The 22,973-nt window shown below is 37.9% G+C and overlaps 1 protein-coding gene across 1 annotated transcript; it reads left to right on the forward strand.

Moving 5' to 3' along the window:
• Positions 1 to 778: 778 nt before the first annotated feature.
• On the forward strand, positions 779 to 22,223 carry LOC120432199 (circadian clock-controlled protein daywake). Its single transcript, XM_039597352.2, has 5 exons — positions 779 to 1,021; positions 17,548 to 17,628; positions 17,694 to 17,934; positions 21,689 to 21,822; positions 21,879 to 22,223. The coding sequence occupies exons 2-5, from the start codon at positions 17,556 to 17,558 to the stop codon at positions 22,175 to 22,177; spliced, it is 747 nt and encodes a 248-aa protein (XP_039453286.1). The 5' UTR covers positions 779 to 1,021; positions 17,548 to 17,555; the 3' UTR covers positions 22,178 to 22,223.
• The last annotated feature ends 750 nt before the right edge of the window (positions 22,224 to 22,973 follow it).

The following is a 22,973-nucleotide window of genomic DNA, read 5'->3' on the forward strand; positions in this document are numbered from 1 at the left end:
GAAAATTTTCTATAAGACACATTTGAAAGTGGCGATGACTATTTTTTCCTGATAAAGTTGTTCTAGAAAACACGCCGTGAAATTTAATGCAAGAAGTTGGTCCGTACTAACCTGACTTGGTGGGCACCACTATGGTTCTGTTTAGCTAAAGAGAGGCAACAATTGTGGATTTCTTAAGCAACCATGGTGAATGATGCTTCAACTCAATTGAAGAGCTATCTTAATCAACAAAGAAAAATAAAATCCACAATAAAAATAAGAGCTCATGATAATAAACAGTAACTGTTAATCACTATAATCACTGACACTGATGATCCCACGGAAGTGAAACTTGAAACTGGCCCAAACAATCGATGCAATTATTTGCATACCAGTGCACCGAATCTTGTATTGCAAATACATAAACGTTGTTGCTTAAAATGGCTCAAAATCTCCTCTTCGACTCACAGCATCTCAACGCACCCCCTAAAACGATGGTCACCGAAGGTATATAAAGGCGTTACCGCTAAAGTATTGCAAAGACGCGGTTCGTTTTTCGTTCGCAAAAAAAAAGACGCGTCGCCTCAGATCCTACGAAAGGGGCGCGCGCGCTCACGACGCCAAGTTCCGATCCAACACACAGTCGAGCACGAAGTTCCGTTGTGGCACGAAAAAGAACGACTTGACGATTACTCGCGCGCGCGAACGAGGGAAAGAGAGAACCAACGAGAAAGAACATTCGTGATCGTGCGCGCGCGCCGGGTACTTTTTTTTTGCGGTGACATTCTCTCGCTCTCGATCGGATCGTGACTTTGAAAGTGTGTGTGTGTGAGGGTTGAGCCACCCGAAAGGGAAAATCTTGGCCGCGCAACCCCACGAGAAAATTCACAACCCCGTTGGTTTGGGACGATCAGTTCGGATTTGTCTGTCGAAGGATTCGGGTGTCGTCGCGACGTTTTCCAGGCCGTTTTGTCGTGCGGGGTTTGATTTGCAGATATCGTTGGCAGGGAAGTTACAGTTCGGGAAGCCGGAGCCAGAAGAGGTGAGCGATCCTTGGATTTTTGGACAGTCTGCGCTCCGTCAATGCCAAGATCAACGAGTGTGTCGGCGAGTGAAAGCAAAATTGTGTGTGCAAGTGATATTTCCAGGCAATCAGTGCGAAATCCTTGAAGGGTTTTACCTAGTGATGAGGCAACGGTGAAGAGTGTACCTGCTGAACGGCAGTGAAAGGATTCTGGGACATCGAGTTGTGAAGTCTATCGGAAAGTTACAGGACCTTGAAACATTAAGCGAGCCGCATTCCGATTGATGATGAAAAAACATGTTCTGATTGATATTTAAGAACAAACATAGTGAATGATAATGGTTCTCAACAAAGTTATGAATTTTTGGTTGGGGCACTGTTTCAATATTATTACATCAGAAATATTTTTTCAATTGCATGAAATAATATTGATAGTTGCTAACAAAGCAGCTCAGTAGCCAAATGAGAGGCAAAGGTACCATGTATGGATCGAAAGGATGAATCACGTCACTGTCGAGAGCAATTTCCTCTCAGGTTAATTCTCTACTGCCTAAAACGTTTTATTTATGTTTTTCTTGTATGCCACACTTACAAGGTCAAAAGTTAGGGAACTCTGTGCACTGGCCAATGGATTTTTTTTCGTATTCGACCATCGCAAATTTTATTTCAAGTTTTCAAGTTGTCCCGAAAAATCAAGATAAAACTTTCATTCAAAATACTTGTGGAGCCCCCCCCCCCCACCCCCCCCCCCACCTTTAAAATTGGTCCGAAGAATCAGGGGACAAAAACATATTCTTTCAAAAAAAAAATTCAAAATTTCAATGGAAATAGAAATCTATTCTACTGAGAACAATCTAAAATGCCTTTTTCTGCATTGATAATCATGTTTAACATGTTTGGACTCGTTTAAAAATATTTTGAACATTTATGAAATTACAATGTACAGCACCGCAAAAACTTTTTTTCTCGCAAAAATAAAATTTTCGTCAGTATTTAGAAATTTTGGAAATCAATGATTGCAAAACAACTGGACAGGTGTATGATGCATTTTAAAACACTTTTTTCATTCAAATGTTGACACCGTGGCCTGAAATTTAACCTCTCCCCCCCACGACTTTGATCAGAGTCGAGGGACATAAACTTCAAAAAATATTTGCAACGGCCTATAATGAAGAAAAAAGTGATTGAAATTGTTTTTAATTTTAATTTTAAGTTATCAGAACTTCACAAAAAAGTTTTTTTTTAAGTGATGTTTTTGACCATTTAGGGGAGTGTGGGGTAATTTGGACACCCTAAGGAAATTGTTCTGTTACGGGCTGTATGGATATTTTAAAGGAATGTGGATGACACCAGAGGATAATAGAGACCATATTTGATGGAAAAATGTCATTCATTTCGATAAATTTTGATGAAAAACCCATTTTTATCACAAAAGTCAAAAGGTGTCCAAATTACCCCCACATTTTTGTGTGGGGGTAATATGAACACCCCTATGGGGTAATTTGGACATGCCTTGTGGGGTAATTTGGACATGCCTTGTGGGGTAATATGGACATACTTTGTGGGGTAATATGAACACCTTTTGTGGGGTAATTTGGACACATGTTGAAGAATAAGTTTAACATTTGATTTTTTGAGCATGTTTTTTATCCTTCAACCTGGTTTTGTAATTGCTTTATATTTTGAAGTGTTGCTCACAATATTTCATCAATGGTTTAAATAATGATTTTGTGATAGAACTATAATTCAATAGGAAGATAACAAATAGTTCAGTGTAGTATACATAATTTAATCATTAATACTGAAATGATTTAAACATTGATGCTGGATCAGGCACACTATACTTATTTTTAGTGATTAAGGTATCATTTATGTTTATATAAATCAATCTTTATATAGAATTTATTAGCCTGAAAATATCATTTTTTTTATTTTTACATTCTGTAGCCCTTCAAATTTAAATATTATTGTAAACCAGCATAGAAATTAGAAATGTCAAAGAAGTTAATTAAAAGCAATCAACATTAGAATCTTGTTGAACGCCAAATGTACAGTAATCAGATTTTCATCAATTCGAATATTGGAATAAATTTATCTAAATTAAAAAATAGGGGTTTTGTGAAAGTTCTCATTGCTCACATTCATTTTTGATTGTTTTGACATATTAAATCCCACTAAATTTATCTGAATCCCTTTAAAAACTCATCCAACCATGAAAGTTACTTTTTGTTGCCTGACAGGTAGACTTTCAGGTATGTCCAAATTACCCCACAAGCCATGTCCAAATTACCCCCATAGCATATTCTATCATAATTTGCAATTTTTGATGATAAAAATGGATAAAATGCACAATTTTTATGCGTACATATCTCAGGCATCGTCCAAGCAACCCCCTTAAACAAAAAATGTCCACTTTTTTGCCATATAACCCCTGCAAAACCTTATTTCCTAACCTTCAAATATTAGAATTTAAGGCAGTGCCAACCGGCCTTTGGAAACTTTTACACATTATACCAAAACTACTTAACCTATTCCAACATTTTTGGTTTGTCCATACTCCTAGGCCATTACTAGTACTAGCCTTATCACTTAAATTGCCGTTTTCACTTTATATCCGAAGAAAACGTGATTTTTAAAGGGGTGTCCAAATTACCCCCACTGTCCATATTACCCCAAACTCCCTATTACCAGTTTTTTGAATTTTTAACCCCGTGTGCTTTTGAATATAATTATTTTCGGAAAGTTCATAAAATTTTGCAAATTTGCACTGCTTTATGTGGGGTTTTTTTTAGAAAAAAAGGTCTGATTCTAACAATGCACGAGTCACATCAATCGTCCAAGGTTCATTGTTATACAATAATTGCTGAATTTTTCGTGAAAAATACTTTCAAAATCTTAAAATTGAGTTTTTGGGGTTAAAATTCGAAAAGCTTGTCAAAAATGGTCAAACAGCAATTCCCCACGAAAACAGCCTGGTTCGAAAAAAAAGTTCTCCGATTGGGCTCAAATTTTTTCTGGGGGTTCCTTAGCCAAAATAATTAGACCCGTATTTTTTTGTTTGGTCATTAGGGTGACCTACGCCATTTTGGGGTGGTCCAAAAAATGTCCATTTTTAGACGCTGACGCAAAAAAGGTGTTTAATTTGGCTATTTGGGAAAAATAGTAAGAAGTTTCAAAAATCTAGCTTAACATTTGAAAAGGTCTTATGAAAACTTAAAATGCTGTTTTGAAGGTCTCGGGACCAAAAAGCCAAAGTCTGAAAATAGTTTTACCTGATTCCTCGGAAATTTTACATAAATTAAAAAAGGTTGATATCCAACTCAGGATTCTTGATTTTTCAAACTGTAAGTGGTCAAAATAGCTTTTGAAATCGAAAAATGTATGGGTCATTCTCCGCCAACTCACACAGCAGTTGCCCCGACCCCTCTTCGATTTTCGTGAAATTTTGCTCTAAGGGGTAATTTTGGTCCCTGATCACGAATCAAAGGTCCATTTTCGATATCTCGTGACGGTGGAGCGGTACGACCCCTTTCATTTTTCTTATTTTTTACTAAGACACGTTTTTCAGTGATTTGTAGCTCGCAACCGTGAAGAGATAGAAATCAAAGTGTCAAAGGGACTTTTGTGTAAAATTAGACGCCCTATTTGATGGCGTGCTCAAAATTCCGAAAAAAGTATTTTTCATCAAAAAAGTTAAAAAATAGTTTAAAAACCGCTGCTATTTCCCGTTACTCAACTGTCAAAAATCGTGAGACATGTCATTTTATGGGAAATTTAATGTACTTTTCGAATCTGAAATTACCCAGAAGGGTCATTTTTTCATTTAGAACATTTTTTTCATTTTAAAATTACGTGTTTTTTTATAACTTTGCAGGGTTACATTTTAGAATGTAAAAATATTCTACAAAATTGTAGAGCAGACAATTTTTTTTGATATATAGACATAAGGGGTTTGCATGTATTCTTCACGAGTTATCAGAATTTTACAAAAAACTTTTTTGAAAAAGTTATGATTTTGACCATTTTGGCCAGTTATTCGAATTTTTAACCTCAAAAACTCAATCGTTTGCTTTTGAAAGTATTTTTTTCGGAAAGTTCAACTAATTTTGCATAAGAATGACCCCTTGGATTCGTGCCCAAGTAACATTTTTTCCCAGGAGTTCTACAAGAGCTCTTCAAGATAGCTACATCATAGCAGTTTGGACCGCGGTAGGATAACATTCTCTTCAAGTACTCTTCCAAACTCCTGAAGAAGTTTTGAAGAGAATTTTATCCTACCGCAGTCCAAACTTCTATGCTGTAGCTATCTTGAAGAGCTCTTGTAGAACTCTTGGAAAAAAAATGTTACTTGGGGTGATCAGGGACCAAAAGTAGAGCAAAATTTCACGCAAATCGAAGAGGGGTCGGGGCAACTGCTGTGTGAGTTGGTGGACCCATACATTTTTCGATTTAAAAAGCTATTTTGACCACTTCCAGTTTGAAAAATCAAGAATACTGAGTTGGATATCAACCCTTTTTTTTAATTTATGAAAAAAAATCGACAAAACTGTTCTACTACCGATGATCCAATACTGCAATTCCCTAAGCAAACGGCCTGGTCATCCGTTAAGTATGTCACGCTCTAGGGGGGGGGGGGGGGGGGTCTAAGCAAGTGTGACATTGCATGTTATAAGTATAGGAAAAGCGTGTCAAGGGGGGGAGGGGGGGGGGGTAAATTTTTGCTGATTTTAGCGCAGCCCGGGAGTATGTTGACAGCTCCCATACAAACTAAGCGTACCCCGTTTTGTGGGCCCAGTGGGCCTAAGATGGCGGCCTTCGATATTATCTAGTCAAACTTTTAAAAATCGCGAATAGTTTAAATAAATAAAGTTTTTGCCTTGTGTTGGTATAAAATGACAAAATAAGCATTCAGGAATCATTTTCTTTATAAACAAGTTTTGAGATACGCCACGTTCAAATATTAGTCTAGAACAGTTGAAGTGAGCGTGCCGCAAAAGCCGTCACGAAAAAAAAGTTTCCTATGCAAATTTTGAGTTGCGTATTTGATGGGCGGACTCCGACGAGGCCCACTTGCCATCTGTCGGTGAATACGCGCAACTCACGAAAACTGTCATCTTAGGGACCGGTTGTTTTAGCGTGAGGTTCTTTATGGATGGAGCCTGTTCGGATCGGCCTCAACTTTGATCTGGGATTCTCTAGCCTCCGGCCATTAGGGCGGTTCCTCCTGCGTCAGAGTCAGAGATTTTCGCACAAAAAAAATAATATTAAAAAAAACAATGTTGATGTTTACTTTAGGAACGAGCAGGATAGACTCTTTGTTTACACTTTGGCTTCGGCCCTATTGCAATGTTTTGCTAGAATTGTCATTAAAAATAATTTGTATATACAGTGGCACTTAATTTCACCTTTTTTGTTTTGTGTTTTCTTTGTGTTGTTTAATTATTTTTACCATGTTAATGAGAACAGGAGTTATAACTTGAATCAAGTCTTTGTATTTTATGAGCAGTTAAGAAACACATATAAAAATTGATTTTTCGAGAGATCATTAAAAGGGAATTTTACAAAGTTCCTTTTGTCAGAACACGGGCAGACGGTAATAACGAAATTCATGCCATTTCAATAACAAATACTGTTAAAATAACAAAAAGTGTTATGGAATCTTCTTGAAAAATCCATTTTTGCATAAGAGTTCAATAACAGTTTATGTTATCATTACAAAATTTGTTATCGGTCTGATATTGATTGAAAGACAGAACAACTTGGGGGTAATTTTTTTTTGTTATGGAAGAATACCTCAAACTGTTATTGGGATGATCGGATTAGTTGTTAAAATAACAAAAAATAATAACAAAGATTTGTTCGAAGAATAACTTTAAATGTAATTAGTCTGTTATTACAATAACAATCCAATAACAAAAAAAATCATAACGGCGAATAACAAATCTTGTCATAAATAACATAAAATTTTATTGGCGTTGTATTTTCAAATATCAAAAAATGTTATGCCCAAGTTATTTTCGTCTGCTAGGGAACACGGTAGGGCAAGATGGGACCGATTTCTTACCATTCTAGGAACTTTGTTTTTAATTTGTTCAGGAAGCGTTCAAAAACAGCGTATTTTCTTCTTATTCCATCGAGGAGCTGCTGGGAGCTTTAAATTAAATAAGGTTCTGAATAAATAAAATAAGTTAAAACACATAGAAAACCACAAGTTTAAAAAGAAAAAAAAATCTTTTGCTTTTTTATATACACTACACTACACTTATCAAGGCCAATTATTTTTAGCAAATTTGGAATCGAAATTGTCTAATAGTTCCGTCCGGCCTCTGTTACTTACATCGCAAAAAAAATAGCGGTGCTCAATTGTCAGAGCTGAAATCAAGGATGCGATGTAGTTCAACTCGATACAATTTTATGATTGTGAAATAACGTATCCGTGAGCTTAAAATATATGTTATTGTGATTTTTGATTTTAGTTAATCAGACGTTCCAGCCCATTCAAGTCTTTATTTTTCAAGTTAACTTATTTTTTTGAAATATTGTTTTTTGTATAAACATGGAAGTGAATTACAGAGATGATATCCTTTAACCATTATAAAATTCAAAACATATGATGATTTTTTTTAAACAAAGCTTATTTTAAAACATTGAAACAAACGCCATGTGTGCGGCATACTATACTTTCCGCTCGGACATTTGTCCATGACCTCTCCGTATTTGAACAGGTTCGCTGCCGATAGAGTTATAATCAAATCGTTTTGGAGCGTTCGAGAATCGCAAAACTTGTTCTGATAGAAAACTGCAATTATGTTCCTCTATACCAATCTGTTTGCAAAGCTGTTTGTTCCAAAGTCAAGTTTATCCTTTTGGCGGCACAAACACGGCTCAAAACTGTTCAAAATCCAGTTATACTGCATTTTGCGTTCACAGCCACAGAGCGCAGGGTGCATTCTTGGCCTTGGTGGGCCACGCTTGGTGATCGTAGTCTAGAATTGCTATCTGCACGAGCGAGCATTCAGACGACGTTCTTGCAAATATCACCGTTCTCTGGTGGAAAGATTTAAGGTTGAGCTGCGGCTCGGAGTACACATCCCCTCCTCCTCCCCCCGTCTGATCTATGCCAAGTCATTGCGCACCGGAACTTGTTCAACTACTTTGTGCAGCGGTAGGCAGGCAAGTTGACTGCATCCGAAAAGTTCTACGAAGGCAGCATTAAGCTCATGGTCAACGAAGGGAACGGCACAATGCGACGAAAATTGTTGCTGGTGCCTTTCCAATGGAGTCGATTATTTTTTTTGAGGTATTGGTTTATTCGTGACCAATTCAAGAAGATAAGTCACACGACAATTGCTGCAAAATATAGAGAATTTTCTCAAGTATATTTTTCAAAAGTGTGCAAACATGGGCACTAATTTAAACAAATGAATGAATGCGACTATTTTCAAAACGTTGCTTAATCCACCTTTAGGTAGTTGGTGCCTTCCTCTCATTTATAGAGTAATTCCAACCCCCCAAAAGTGTCCACATTGTTTATGGATCTCCGCTAACGTGATCGCAGCAAAGAGGTCCTAATAAAAATAAGTGATGAGTAAAAAAACAGACTACCTACAGACTTTTTGTCAAGATTATACAGACACCGCCTTTGAGGAAAATGGCATCCCTCTACACGGCTTTTTCGTGGCGATCAGACCCGACCATTTGAGGTTATGTAATATCAGAGCATTTTTTAAACTGCTTGTTATTTTAGATAGGTAAGTCAGATCTTGAAAATTCTTAATCCACAAGAAAGGTCATATCAGAACCTTTCTAAAAATATATAATATGGCAGATTTTCATGCAAAACCACCCTTTTTTCCAAACTGAGAAATTTATATGCAGCAGTTTTTTAAGCGTCAGTAAGACGAGGAAGGCAAAAAGTTTCAAAATTTCACTAACATACTTTTTAATTGCAAATGCAATTTTAAATTTTAAAAATAAGTTTAAATTTTTTTGTGACCAATATTTTGATTTTTGGAAAAATCAGTATTGATTCAAAAATTCAAAACTCGGTCATAGATTGTTTACACATTCTGGAAATTTTGGAAAAGTTGGTATTTAATGCCCCCTGGAACATATCAAAAATTTAAAAATAAAATAAAAATAGTCTATTTTTTGCAAACCAAGATGCAGTGACAAAAAGTGAAATACAAAAACATAATTTTTTAAGCGTGTAGGGTGGGGTAGTCATCAATGAGACACTTTTGGTTTTCAACGATTTTCCTAATTTTTTCATCAGCATGTTTTAATGAGCTTTTTGTTGCATTTTATTTCTTTTAGTGTGTTCAAACATTGACCAAAATATGAGATCGATCCGACATCTACAGACAGAGTTATTTAACTGTCTCATTGTAGACGCACTTGGCAGGAACAATGAGACAGCTGGGGAACAATGAGACACTCTATGAAAATCAATACTTTTCTTGTAAAACATCATGTTTTTGTATTGTTCCATTACAGGTGACTTGCCTTGAACATTTTAAAGCAATTTTGCCAACATGAAACTTTAATCAACAAAAGTTATACTAAAAAGTATTTAAATTTTGTAAAATCCATATATTTATACTAAATAACTTTGTATGTCTGGTTAAATGAAGTTAAAACTCTATAAATATGCCAAAAATCACTTTCAATTCATGTTTTGAAAGATTTACATGGATTTTGAAATGTTAAATGAAGAAAAATCAAAGTGTCTCATTGTTACCCATGGGCTAACATGAGTGGGGAACAATGAGACAGCCCTGGATTCTGGGTATATTCTAAATTTTGGTCAAATCTAATGAAAGGACATTGTAGCCCAACTCAATCCCTATGGAACGTTGAAAGAAATTTGAAGAAATATTAGTTTTTGTGTAAATGGCAGCCTACGAGCGAAAAAGTATTTTTTGTCCATAATTTACTTTTACACCCCAGAATCAAACATTTATGAATAACTTTTCAAGGGAGCGTCCATAACCAAAGCCACTAATATGGCAGACGTGTATCCCGTAGACACACCTTTCCCCCAAATATGAGCCTGATTGGTTGAAACTAAGACTTGTGAGAGCCATTTTATCATTGTTCCCCGTGTCTCATTGATGACTACTCTACCCTATAATTTTTTTCAGTGTTGTGCTTATCCATACCTACAAATTTGCCAAAATCGATTAAAAAATTCCTTCAAATGATACCGATTTTTGAATTTTCATGTATCATTTTTGTATGGACAGCTGATAAATATGTATGGAAAATTGTATGGAAAAACCAGGGCTGTGGAGTCGGGTCATATTTCAAACGACTCCGACTCCGACTCCGGCTTTCTCAGATTAGCTGACTCCGACTCCGACTCCGGCTCCGGCTTTGAACAAATGGTTGGCTCCGACTCCGACCCCGACTCCGGCCTACCAACTCTAGCCGACTCCGACTCCGACTCCGACTCCGACTCCGACTCCAGCTTTCAACAAATGGTTGGCCCCGACTCCGACTCCACATGTTTTTAAATGTTTCAAAAGTTAGTTAACTATCATTAGTTAATTATTTTTAAAACATTGATAAATAGGATTATTTAAATACTCTCTAAGCGTTATGTTTTTCTCAAGTAAAATAAGTTAAGTAAAAGTAAAGTAAAGTAAATAAACGGAAAAAAGTTTCTAGGTTACAAGGTTTCTACGTTATGGAAACAGAAATCATAAAATATCTTCAGTTTTAGAGGCATTTTGAGAAGAACAGTTTTGTAAGTAAATTTGGATTTACTTACTTAACCTCAAATTTGAAATTTTTTTTCAAAGATAATAAATTTTAATATTCAATTGTTATTTTTGAATGAATAACTAAAAGAAATCTGGCCTTAATGATCTATTGAACATTTAAATTAAATTTGCTCACTTTCAGGCTGACATTTGTAAGAAGCACAGTGACATGCACCTTGTTTTTTAAATGACAATTTTAAACGAAACTTTTTTTTTGCCTTCCTCACTGAGGTAAGGCTATAATCCTGCTCTAAAAATGAACTTTTTATTAAGAGCTCAGAGACACACCTTCATGAATACTTATCGACTCAGAATCAAAAACTGAACAAATGTATGTGTGTGTGTGTATGTGTATGTGTGTATGTATGTATGTGTTCAAAAATCTTGCCAAGTTTTCTCAGCACTGGATGAACCGATTTTGATCAAACTGGTTGCATTCGACTTGATTTAGGGTCCCATACATCGCTATTGAATTGTTTGAAGTTTCGATAACTAGTTCAAAAGTTATGTATAAAAATGTGTTTTCACATATATCCGGATCTCATTTATATGCATGTAAACGATGTCCGGTTCCATCATCCGACCCATCGTTGGTTAGGTAATTTAGAGACCTTTCCAACGAGTCTACAACATACACGATCTGCTAACCCTGTCTCGAGTTATGACCACTTAAGTGATATTTATGGATCGAAAAAAAAGCTGAAATATGTTTCCAAACCACTCATATTACCCATTGTTGGTAAAAGGATGGGAAGGCATCAACCACATAGGTGGATTAAGTTAGTTTTTCATCAGCTGTTGCGTTCTATAGTGACCCCTGAACCTCAATAGATTTGGCTCAAAATTGGCACAAATGCTAAATTTTGCCTTAGGAGTCGAGCCCTAAAATCATTTTTTGCTGTCACCAAAATTTTATGAACGAACTAATGATGAAAAAGGGTGTTTAGGTCACAGAAAAAGTACTCACAAAGTTTCATTTAAATCAGAACATACAAAAATTAAAAAAATCCAAAAGAATCGCTCATTCTTGGAAAAATTACTCAGTGCAATGTTTTTTTACTTTGCAAACGAATGGAAAAAAATTCGTCTAAATAGTAAAATCAAAATTTAATAACTAAACATAAATTGCAGAAAACGTAGAAAAATAATTCAAAAAGCATTTGGCCTTTTTGTCTGCTCCTTTGGAATCGCTGGTGGCGGTTGGACTCACAATCAAAAGGTCGTCAGTTCGAACCCTGTGGTGGAAGGTTCCTTGGAGAAGAAAGAGGTTTGGGTGCCCTCCCCATTCAAGCTTTCGGACTTCTTGGTTCGAGCAGAAACTTGCAATAGAGACCACAAAAGACCTGGGGGTCGTTAATGTGGATTAATTGATTTTTTTTGTTGGCCTTTAAAATCCATTAGATTGTTACTACGTAGCTTAAATGAACCCAATAGAAAAAAAAAACACGATTAAGCAAAGAATGATCTCACTTTCCGCTTTCTAGCATAGCGTAATAAATTATAGCCAATCCCCTGTGGCGGTGCTAGACGACGGCCGGATTTTCGGCCCGACATTGATAAAAGGTTATCAACGTTCGGTGTCTGATGCATTCACCGTCCGGTTTTTTTGTTGTGTGCTGTCAAGTTCAAACGCCACCGCATCGAAACTGTTAACCCGTCTAGCTCAGCCGTTGACCTTGACAATTTATGATTCCGACGGCTTCTCTCTCGGCTAGATGCCAAAGAAGAAAGTCTTGGCTGGTCGGCTTACGGCTCTAGACTCGTTTATGATATCAAGACAAGTTTGAGCCGGTATTTTTGGGTTTATGGAAATTTATGATTAAAATTGATAATCTTTATTGCTGAAAGCCGTGAAACGAGGAAGTTTGAGGTAAAATTGAGAAGTCTGGGATGCAAAATATATGACAATTTGTTTGAATATATTTTCTGATGTTTTAATGTTGTCCACTGATTTATTCACAAAAGCTGTTTGCCAATTTGTACGATTTATTACCACAGACTTGATGACTAAAACTTGCTGCGGAACTAACACGATTTTCGTCATTACAATAACTTTTGCCAAATTTTCTGGTCTTTTCAATATATTTTTTTTTAAATTTTGGTAAATTTGTTCTAAAATATAAAAAAAGCATGATTTTGGTCCTATCAACAAAGTTCATGCAAGCAACTCTCTACGAAATCGGCCGATTTCGACCATTTTTATTTTTTGTATTTTTTGGTTTGGTTCAAACTTTTTGGGGGCCTTCCCTATGACCAAACAAGCTATTTTGCGTCATTGGTTCACCCATACAAGTCTCCATACAATTTTGGCTGCTGTCCATACAAAAATGGTATGTAAATATTCAAACAGCTGTAACTTTTGAGTGAATTTTCTGATCAAACACCAAGTCTTCGGCAAAGTTGTAGGTATTATTGAGGACTCTTGAGAAAAAATAGGAAAACGGAAAAAAAATTGCAGATAAAACTCAATTTCCCAAAATACGTATTTTTTGATTTTCGAGAATTTTTGATATGTTTTAGGGGACAAAAATCCGCAACTTTTGAGCCATAGAGAAACATGGTCAAAAAATCTGCCGCCGAGTTATGATTTTTTTTTTAAATAGTGATTTTTGGAAAAATTGAAGTTTCATGCAAAAACAAGTTTGACATTATTTTTTAATGCAAAATTAAATTTGCAATCGAAAAGGACTCTACAGAATTTTTGATAAAGGGCTCCGTTTTCAAGATACAGCCACCGAAAGTTTGATTTTAGCGAAATATTTGCAATTTTTCAATTTTTCAAAAAAGTGATTATGAGTGACCATTTCTAAAAATATTTTTTTTTTTGAAAAGTTCAGAAAATTTGCTATACAATTGTCTAAGAGACATTGAAGATTGGACCTCGGGTTGCTGAGATAGATCCTCTTTAAGAAAAAGAAACACGGAAATTGGAGTTTTCTAAGTCTCACCAAAATAACCCGCCATTTTCTAATGACGATATCTCAGCAATTAATGGTCCGATTATCAATGTTAATACATGAAACATTCGTGAAATGTTCCGATCTTTTCGAAAAAAATATTTTAAAAACTTTTAAAACAAGACTGACATTTTAAAAGGGCCAAACATTGAAAATTACGCTTATTTAAAATGCTAGTCTTGATTTAAAAAATTTCAAAATATTTTTTTTGGAAAGATCGGAAAATTTCACGAATGTTTCATGTATTAACATTGATAATCGGACCATTATTTGCAGAGATATGGTCACTAGAAAATGGTGGGTTGTTTTGATGAGACTTAGAAAACTTCAATTTTCGTGCTTCTTTTTCTTAATCAGCTCTATCTCAGCAACCCGAGGTCCAATCTTCAATGTCTCTTAGACAATTTTACAGCAAATTTTCTGAACTTTTCAAAAAAAATATTTTTAGAAATGGTCACTCATGGTCACTATTTTTTAAAATTGAAAAACTGCGAATATTTCGCTAAAATCAAACTTTCGGTGGCTATATTCTGAAAACGGAGCCCTTTATCAAAAAATCTGTGAAGTACTTTTCGATTGCAAATTCAATTTTGCATTAAAAAGTAATGTCAAACTTGTTTTTGCATAAAACCTAGATTTTTTTTTCAAAAAACACTATTTTTTCAAAAATTCATAACTCGGTGGCAGAATTTTTGACCATGTTTCTCTATGGCTCAAAAGTTGCGGATTTTTGTCCCCTAAAACATATCAAAAAATCTCGAAAATAAAAAAATACGTATTTTGGGAAATTGAGTTTTAGTGAAAAAAAAGTTGATAAAAAAATCTGCAATTTTTTTTTCATTGTACTTATTTTTTTCTCAAAAGTCCTCAACAATACCTACAACTTTGCCCAAGAAACCAAATTGATCTGAAAATTAACTCAAAAGTTACAGCTGTTTGAATATTTACATACCATTATTGTATGGACAGCTGCCAAAATTGTATGGAGACTTGTATGGATGAACCAATCACACAAAATAGTTTATTTGGTCATAGGGAAGGCTCCCACAAAGTTTGAGCCAAATCAAAAAATACAAATAAAATCCATTTCCGGTTTTGGTAGAGAATTGCTCATGTGAGATTTTTTCAGCTTTTCAAATATTTTTTTCATAAGTGGACAAACATGAGCACTAATTAAAAAAAATCAAAAAAATGAATTTAAGAGCCATGATTTTAACATTTGAATGAAAAAAATGTTTTGAAATTCATTATTTAACTGTCCAGTTGTTTCCAAAATATCTAAGTATTGACAAAAAAAAAAAAAATTTTGCACAAAATTTTTTTGTGCAAACATGCTAAATATGATTATCAAGGCAGAAAAATGCATTTTAGATTGTTTTCAGTTGATTTTACTTCTATTTTCATTAAAATTTCGAAGTTTTTTTTTTTAAATATGTTTTTGCCCTCTGATTTTCGGACAAATTTTGAAGGGTAGGGAGGGTGACATAAACTTTGATATATATTTGGGTAAAATCACAAAAAATACCCTTTATATTTTTTTCAATGTAGTCCTTATCCATACCAACAACTTTGCCGAAGATACCAAATCGATCAAAAATTCCTTCAAAAGATACCGATTTTTGAATTTTTATACATCATTTTTGTATGGACAGCTGCCAAATTTGAATGGGCAGTTCTTTCAGATTTCGGTAATTCGATTTTTTTTGTATTTTTTAATCCGGCTGAAACTTTTTTGGTGCTTTTGGTTTGCCCAAAGAAGCCAATTTGCATCATTAGTTTATCCATATAATTTTCCATACAAATTTGGCAGCTGTCCATACAAAAATGATGTATGAAAATTCAAAAATCTGTATCTTTTGAAGGAATTTTTTGATCGATTCGGTGTCTTCGGCAAAGTTGGGTCAAACATTCAATATTACGCCCTTTTAAAATGTTAGTCTTGGTTTGAAAATATTTTTTTCGAAAAGATCGGAAAATTTCACGAATGTTCCATATATTTACATTGAAAATCGGACCATTAGTTGCTGAGATATCAACATTAGAAAATGGTAAGTTGTTTGGGTGGGACTTAGAAAACATCAATTTTCCTGTTTTTAAACCTTTGCATGGCAATATCCTAGCAACGAAGGGTCGTAGCAACTAAGTTTGAAAATGCAAAATATAGAAAATTTTCTCAGCTCTTCAAAAATATTTTTTTAAAGATGGGCAAACATGTGCACTAATTTAAAAAAAATGAAAAACTGTGACTATTTTCAGAAAAGTCACATAAATATGGATTTAACTTGAAAACAGTGCACTTTATCAAAATTTCACCATATTAATTTTTGATTGCAAATTTGATTTTACATCGAAAAATGAAGTTGAAAAATTTTTGCGACCATTTTTTTGATTTTTTGAAAAAATTAGTATTGATTCAAACATTTATAACTCACTCAAAGATTTTTTTCCTTGCACAACCTGGAAATTTCTGAAAAGTTGTCATTTGATGTCCTCAAAAACAAATCAATTTTTTTTAAATATAGTGTTTTTTTGCAAATCAAGTTTTAGTGACAAAAAGTTAAATTAAAAAGCACCAAAATGTTTTTTACCGTGTTTCATTTTTTTCCAGTGTTGTCCATATCCATAACTACAACTTTACCGAAGACACCAAATCGATCAAAAAATTCCTTCTAAAGATAAAGATTTTTGAATTTTCATACATCATTTTTATATGGACAGCTGCCAAATTTGTATGGAAAATTAAATGGGCTTGTATTTTTTGACGTTTTTTAACCTTCAAACTTTGCTTCCCGATTTGCCCCTCCTAGAGTGATGATATTTGGCCCAGATGCTTGTTTTATATGTGAAAAAAACCCTGAAATTTTTAGGCAGATTTGTGAGGTCCGATCCACGTCCCATACACAGGGGTATGCCTTGTTCGTGGACTCGCTGTTTTAAGTGATTTTTGATGAATGTTTTGCATATATTTTTTCGATATTTTCATAATCACTTGCACTTACCGTAAACGTAGCAAAAAGCACATTTTTGTATTTAAATTTGAATTGATTCTAGAAGTAAAGAAAAATCGATAGTTACACAATTAAAAAAAGACTCATATATTTTTATTTCTGGCAGAGATTTAAAAGATGCAACTAATGCCCAAATTTGATCGTTAGGTTCAAGGTTTGCATCGAACACCCATGGCTCACCAAATTCATCCCCACAAAGGTTAACCTAGCGGTATCAATCTTTCTTTTTTTATGCCCAACCAAACCCATCAAACCGTCTCTGCGTGTGACGGGCGCCCATCAAACTACGAGGGGGGTTTTCCACAAGATCAGGTTCGCCGCCGCTTGTCTTCCGAGCCGTGGCATTCAAGTCACTTGCGGTGCGAAACCCGCAAAAGGAAGTTCTGAGAGCTGCTGCTGGCTTCTAATTGGCGCGCGTGAAAATTGCGAAAGTACCACCTGTGAGTTATGAGGAAAAATTGCGTAATGCCGGTTTTGTGGAAAGGATGGCGTTTGGCGTTTGCCGCTTCACTAGATTCTAGTAGGTACGCTAGTTGGACACTTGAACCGACCGACATTCATTAGGACGGTGAGAGCCAGTTATCGAGTGGTGCCGGTGTGTTTTGGGGGTCACCCACGATCGATACGGCCATGGCGGAGCGTTACGAGTGGACAGTGTCAAGGGTTTTCTAATTGGGCTGGTCAAGATCAAAGTGATTTCAGTTGAGCCACCTTGCATGAACGGTTGCATGATTCCAGAACAATTATCGTTTGCCAATTGCTGCACGTGTTTATTCTTAGCATTTTTTTCATTGTTGTTTATTTTTTTCTTTCAGAGTTCAAAATGCGGACATTCCAATTAACATGGACGATAGTGATACTGTTCACGATAGACACAGTTCGGTCTTTAGATCTTCGTGAGTATTTAGTATAAACCAAATAAAATAAAAAAATGCACTCTAACCATTTCCCCTTTCCCCAGCTGAATACCTGCACGTGTGCCACCGCGAAGATCCCAAGCTGACCGAGTGTATGAAGCAGTCGATCGAGACGTTACGGCCGTACCTGGCGCGCGGTATCCCCGAGCTGGACATCCCCGCCATCGAGCCCATCAACCTGGGCGATCTGATCGTGGCCGAAAGCGTCCCCGGACAGGGCATCAGCATCACCGCCAAGGACATCAAAGCTTACGGGCCGTCCAACTTCCGGCTGAAGAAATTAAAGTACAGTTAAACCTCGCATATGCACCTCATATGGGGGTTTCTTATGCGAAGCACGCATATGCGAGGTACAGGGCTTATGGGATTTTGGCTATATGGGAGACATGGGCTATATTTTTATAAAAAATCAACTAAACTATACAAATTTATAGTGTTTTGGAATCGTTATGAAGTCAGCTTTACAGCTACACCAAATTTACATGGTTTACGATGTTCTAGGTCATCCGAAACTTCGTCAAGTTAAGGCATATGTGTTCAACGCCGTACAAGTATGAGGTAGGCGATTTGACTGTGGTTTTTGACCACAGATCATATCCGGATAACCTCAGGGAGGTTCAGGGACTAGTCTACCGATATGTGGTGATGTTCTAGGTCTTCTGTAGAGTCCCTGAAGGTACGTCCGATGGGTCTACCGCCGTAACACGGCAGAGGTCGGTGGTTTTTGACCTCAGATCATATCCAGATAGCCTCAGGGAGGTTCAGGGACTAGTCTACCGATATTTGGAAATGTTCTGGGTCTTCTGTGGAGTCCCGGGAGCTACGCCTGAAGGGTCTACCGCCGTAACAAGGCAGAGGTCGATGGTTTTTGTCCTTAGATCATATCCAGATAGACTCAGGGAGGTTCAGGGACTAGTCTACCGATATTTGGAAATGTTCTGGGTCTTCTGTGGAGTCCCGGGAGCTACGCCTGAAGGGTCTACCGCCGTAACACGGCAGAGGTCGGTAGTTTTAGACCTCAGATCATATCCGGATAGCCTCAGGGAGGTTCAGGGACTAGTCTACCGGTATGTGGTGATGTTCTGGGTCTTCTGTAGAGTCCCGGGAGGTACGACCGATGGGTCTACCGCCGTAACACGGCAGAGGTCGGTGTTTTTTGACCTCAGATCATATCCAGATAGCCTCAGGGAGGTTCAGGGACTAGTCTACCGATATGTGGAAATGTTCTGGGTCTTCTGTGGAGTCCCGAAAGCTACGCCTGAAGGGTCTACCGCCGTAACAAGGCAGAGGTCGATGGTTTTTGGCGTTAGATGATATCCAGATAGACTCAGGGAGGTTCAGGGACTAGTCTACCGATATGTGGAGATGTTCTGGGTCTTCTATAGAGTCCCGGGAGTTACGACCGACGGGTCTACCGCCGTAACAAAGCAGAGGTCGATGGTTTTTGACCTTAGATAATATCCAGATAGCCTCAGGGAGGTTCAGGGACTAGTCTACCGATATGTGGTGATGTTCTGGGTCTTCTGTAGAGTCCCGGGAGCTACGTCCGATTGGTCTACCACCGAAATAAGACAGAGGTCACTGGATTTTGATCTTAGATCATATCCAGATAACCTCAGGGTGGTTCAGGGACTAGTCTACCGGTATGTGGTAATGTGCTGGGTATTCTGTAAAGTCCCGGGAGCTACGGTCAATGGGTCTACCGCCGTAACAAGGCAGAGGTCGGTGGATTTTGACCTCAGATCATATCCGGATAGCCTCAGGAAGGTTCAGGGACTAGTCTACTGATGTGTGCTGATGTTCTGGGTCTTCTGTAGAGTCCCGGGATTACGGTCAATGGGTCTACCACCAAAATAAGGCAGAGGTCACTGGATTTTGATCTTTGATCATATCCGGATAGCCTCAGGAGGGTTCAGGGATTAGTCTACCGATGTTTTATGATCTTTTGGGTCTTCTGTAGAGTCCCGGAAGTAACGGCCCTGAGGCTATTCGGATATGATCTGAGATCAAAAACCACAGATCTATATCTTGTTACTTTGGTAGACCCATCGGCCGTAACTCCCAAGATCTTACAAAAGACCTATCACATCGGTAGACTAGCCCCAGAACCTCCCGGAGGCTATCCGGATATGATCTGGGGTCAAAAACCTCCGACCTCTATCTTGTTACGGTGGAAGACCCAACGGCCGTAGCTCCCGAAATCTTACAAAACACCCAGAACATCACCACCTATCGGTAGACTAGTTACGGCTGTAGACCCATTGACCGTTACTCCCGGGACTCTACAGAAGACCCAGAATATTACCATACATCGGTAGACTAGTCCCTGAACCACCCTGAGGCTATCTGAATATGATCTGAGGTCGAAAACCTCCGACCTCTATCTTGTTACGGCGATAGACCCATCGGCCGTAACTCCCGGGACTCTACAGGAGACCCAGAACATCTCCACATATCGGTAGACTAGTCCCTGAACCTCCCTGAGGCTATCCGAATATGATCTGAGGTCAAATCCGTGTTACGTCGGTAGACCCATCGGACGTAGCTCCCGGGACTCTACAGAAGACCCAGAACATCACCACATATCGGTAGACTAGTCCCTGAACCTCCCTGAGGCTATCTGGATATTATCTAAGGTCAAAAACCATCGACCTCTGCTTTGTTACGGCGGTAGACCCGTCGGTCGTAACTCCCGGGACTCTATAGAAGACCCAGAACATCTCCACATATCGGTAGACTAGTCCCTGAACCTCCCTGAGTCTATCTGGATATGATCTAAGGACAAAAACCATCGACCTCTGCCTTGTTACGGCGGTAGACCCTTCAGGCGTAGCTTTCGGGACTCTACAGAAGACCCAGAACATTTCCACATATCGATAGACTAGTCCCTGAACCTCCCTGAGGCTATCTGGATATGATCTGAGGTCAAAAAACACCGACCTCTGCCGTGTTACGGCGGTAGACCCATCGGTCGTACCTCCCGGGACTCTACAGAAGACCCAGAACATCACCACATACCGGTAGACTAGTCCCTGAACCTCCCTGAGGCTATCCGGATATGATCTGAGGTCTAAAACTACCGACCTCTGCCGTGTTACGGCGGTAGACCCTTCAGGCGTAGCTCCCGGGACTCCACAGAAGACCCAGAACATTTCCAAGTATCGGTAGACTAGTCCCTGAACCTCCCTGAGGCTATCTGGATATGATCTAAGGTCAAAAACCATCGACCTCTGCTTTGTTACGGCGGTAGACCCGTCGGACGTAACTCCCGGGACTCTATAGAAGACCCAGAACATCTCCACATATCGGTAGACTAGTCCCTGAACCTCCCTGAGTCTATCTGGATATGATCTAAGGACAAAAACCATCGACCTCTGCCTTGTTACGGCGGTAGACCCTTCAGGCGTAGCTCCCGGGACTCCACAGAAGACCCAGAACATTTCCAAATATCGGTAGACTAGTCCCTGAACCTCCCTGAGGCTATCTGGATATGATCTGAGGTCAAAAACCACCGACCTCTGCCGTGTTACGGCGGTAGACCCATCGGACGTACCTTCAGGGACTCTACAGAAGACCCAGAACATCACCACATATCGGTAGACTAGTCCCTGAACCTCCCTGAGGCTATCCGGATATGATCTGTGGTCAAAAACCACAGTCAAATCGCCTTACTCATACTTGTACGGCGTTGAACACATAGACCTTAACTTGACGAAGTTTCGGATGATCTAGAACATCGTAAACCATGTAAATTTGGTGTAGCTGTATAGCTGACTTCATAACGAATCCAAAACACTATAAATTTGTATAGTTTAGTTGATTTTTTATAAAAATATAGCCCATGTCTCCCATATAGCCAAAATCCCATAAGCCCTGTACCTCGCATATGCAACTCTTGCGACAAAACCGAATCAGGTGGAATGACTCGTATATGCAAAGTTGCATATGCGAGGCGCTCTTATACGAGGTTTAACTGTATACGGAAAAATTGTAAGCGCCTCTGGTTTCGATAGGTACTGACGATCTAACCCTTTTTCAGTGTTGTGGAGTACGGTAAGGTATACAGCTTTGAGCTGGAGCTTCCCCATTTGTACGTCGAAGGTCGGTACGTGGTGGACGGTCGCATTCTGCTGCTTCCCGTGAAGGGCGCTGGCAAGTTCACCGGCAACTTCAGTAAGTTACAATGTAATTGATGATTCCAACAAACTTTAAAACTATTTTTCTCCCAGCACAAGGATTTGGAAATGTCCGCATCAAGGGCGACCGAAAGGTTATCAACGGAAAGAACCATCTGTCGTTGGCCAAGCTGGACATCAAAATCAAAGTCGGAGACGGAAAGATCAAGCTGGAGAACCTGTTCGGCGGCGATCGAGTGTTGGGTGAAATCATCAACCAAACCATCAACCAGAACTTCTCGCTGCTAAGCCACGAGCTGATTCCGCTGATCGAAAAGGCCCTCCAGAGGATATTCAAACAGACGGGCAATAAAATTTTGGAACGATTCCCAGAGGAAGTGCTATTTCCCTGAGGGGGAGATCGCGCTTACCGGCACTGTTGATGGATCAAAAAGAGAATGTTGACGAAAAAGAATCGCGAGTACTTTCAGTCCAGGAGAGGAGGTGAAACTGAACCTTACAAAAACCTAAACTTACAACAAAAAACACGAGGTGATCAACTGTTTTAAACCTATAATTTAAGGGTACGGAGCAATTGAATTGCCCAGCCATTATGCTTTTGAGAGGTGTACATACTGTTAAAATTCGATGTATTTAATTGTAAATAAAAAATGTGATTATGGAAATTTGTATACTTCTAGAGTTTTTTTTTGTAAAGGTCCTATAAACTCCGTAGTAACAGGTTAATTTGAGATTGTAAACTAGCATCCCCTATTCCTTTCGCTCAAGTGACAGTTCACGTCAAGTTAGAGGGGGATAGACTGCATGTTTATCATTCGCCCTATTGAACTGTTACTACGGAACAATTGTGTTTTATTTGTTTATAGGACCTTTTCAAAAAAACTCTACACATGTTTTTATGAAAAAGCAAGAAAGTTGTTTCATTACAAAAAATCTCAACAAAAAGAAATCAAATTGTATCATAAGTTTTAAAAGAATGGCGATTATTGAGCTTTTTAATGAAAAATACTTAAACAAAATAAAAGCACAAATGTAAACTTTGTTTGCTAATTTGAAGGTCTCAGGACTAAAGAGCTGAAAGATGCAAAATATTATCCTTCTATTTTATAGATGGAATGATGAATACCCTTCAACAGGATTCTGAGATATGATTTTCTAACGAAAATCTAAGCTTCTCCATCGAAATGA

Source organism: Culex pipiens, chromosome 3 (genome assembly GCF_016801865.2).
Source record: "Culex pipiens pallens isolate TS chromosome 3, TS_CPP_V2, whole genome shotgun sequence".
In the NCBI taxonomy this organism is placed as follows: Eukaryota; Metazoa; Arthropoda; class Insecta; order Diptera; family Culicidae; genus Culex; species Culex pipiens.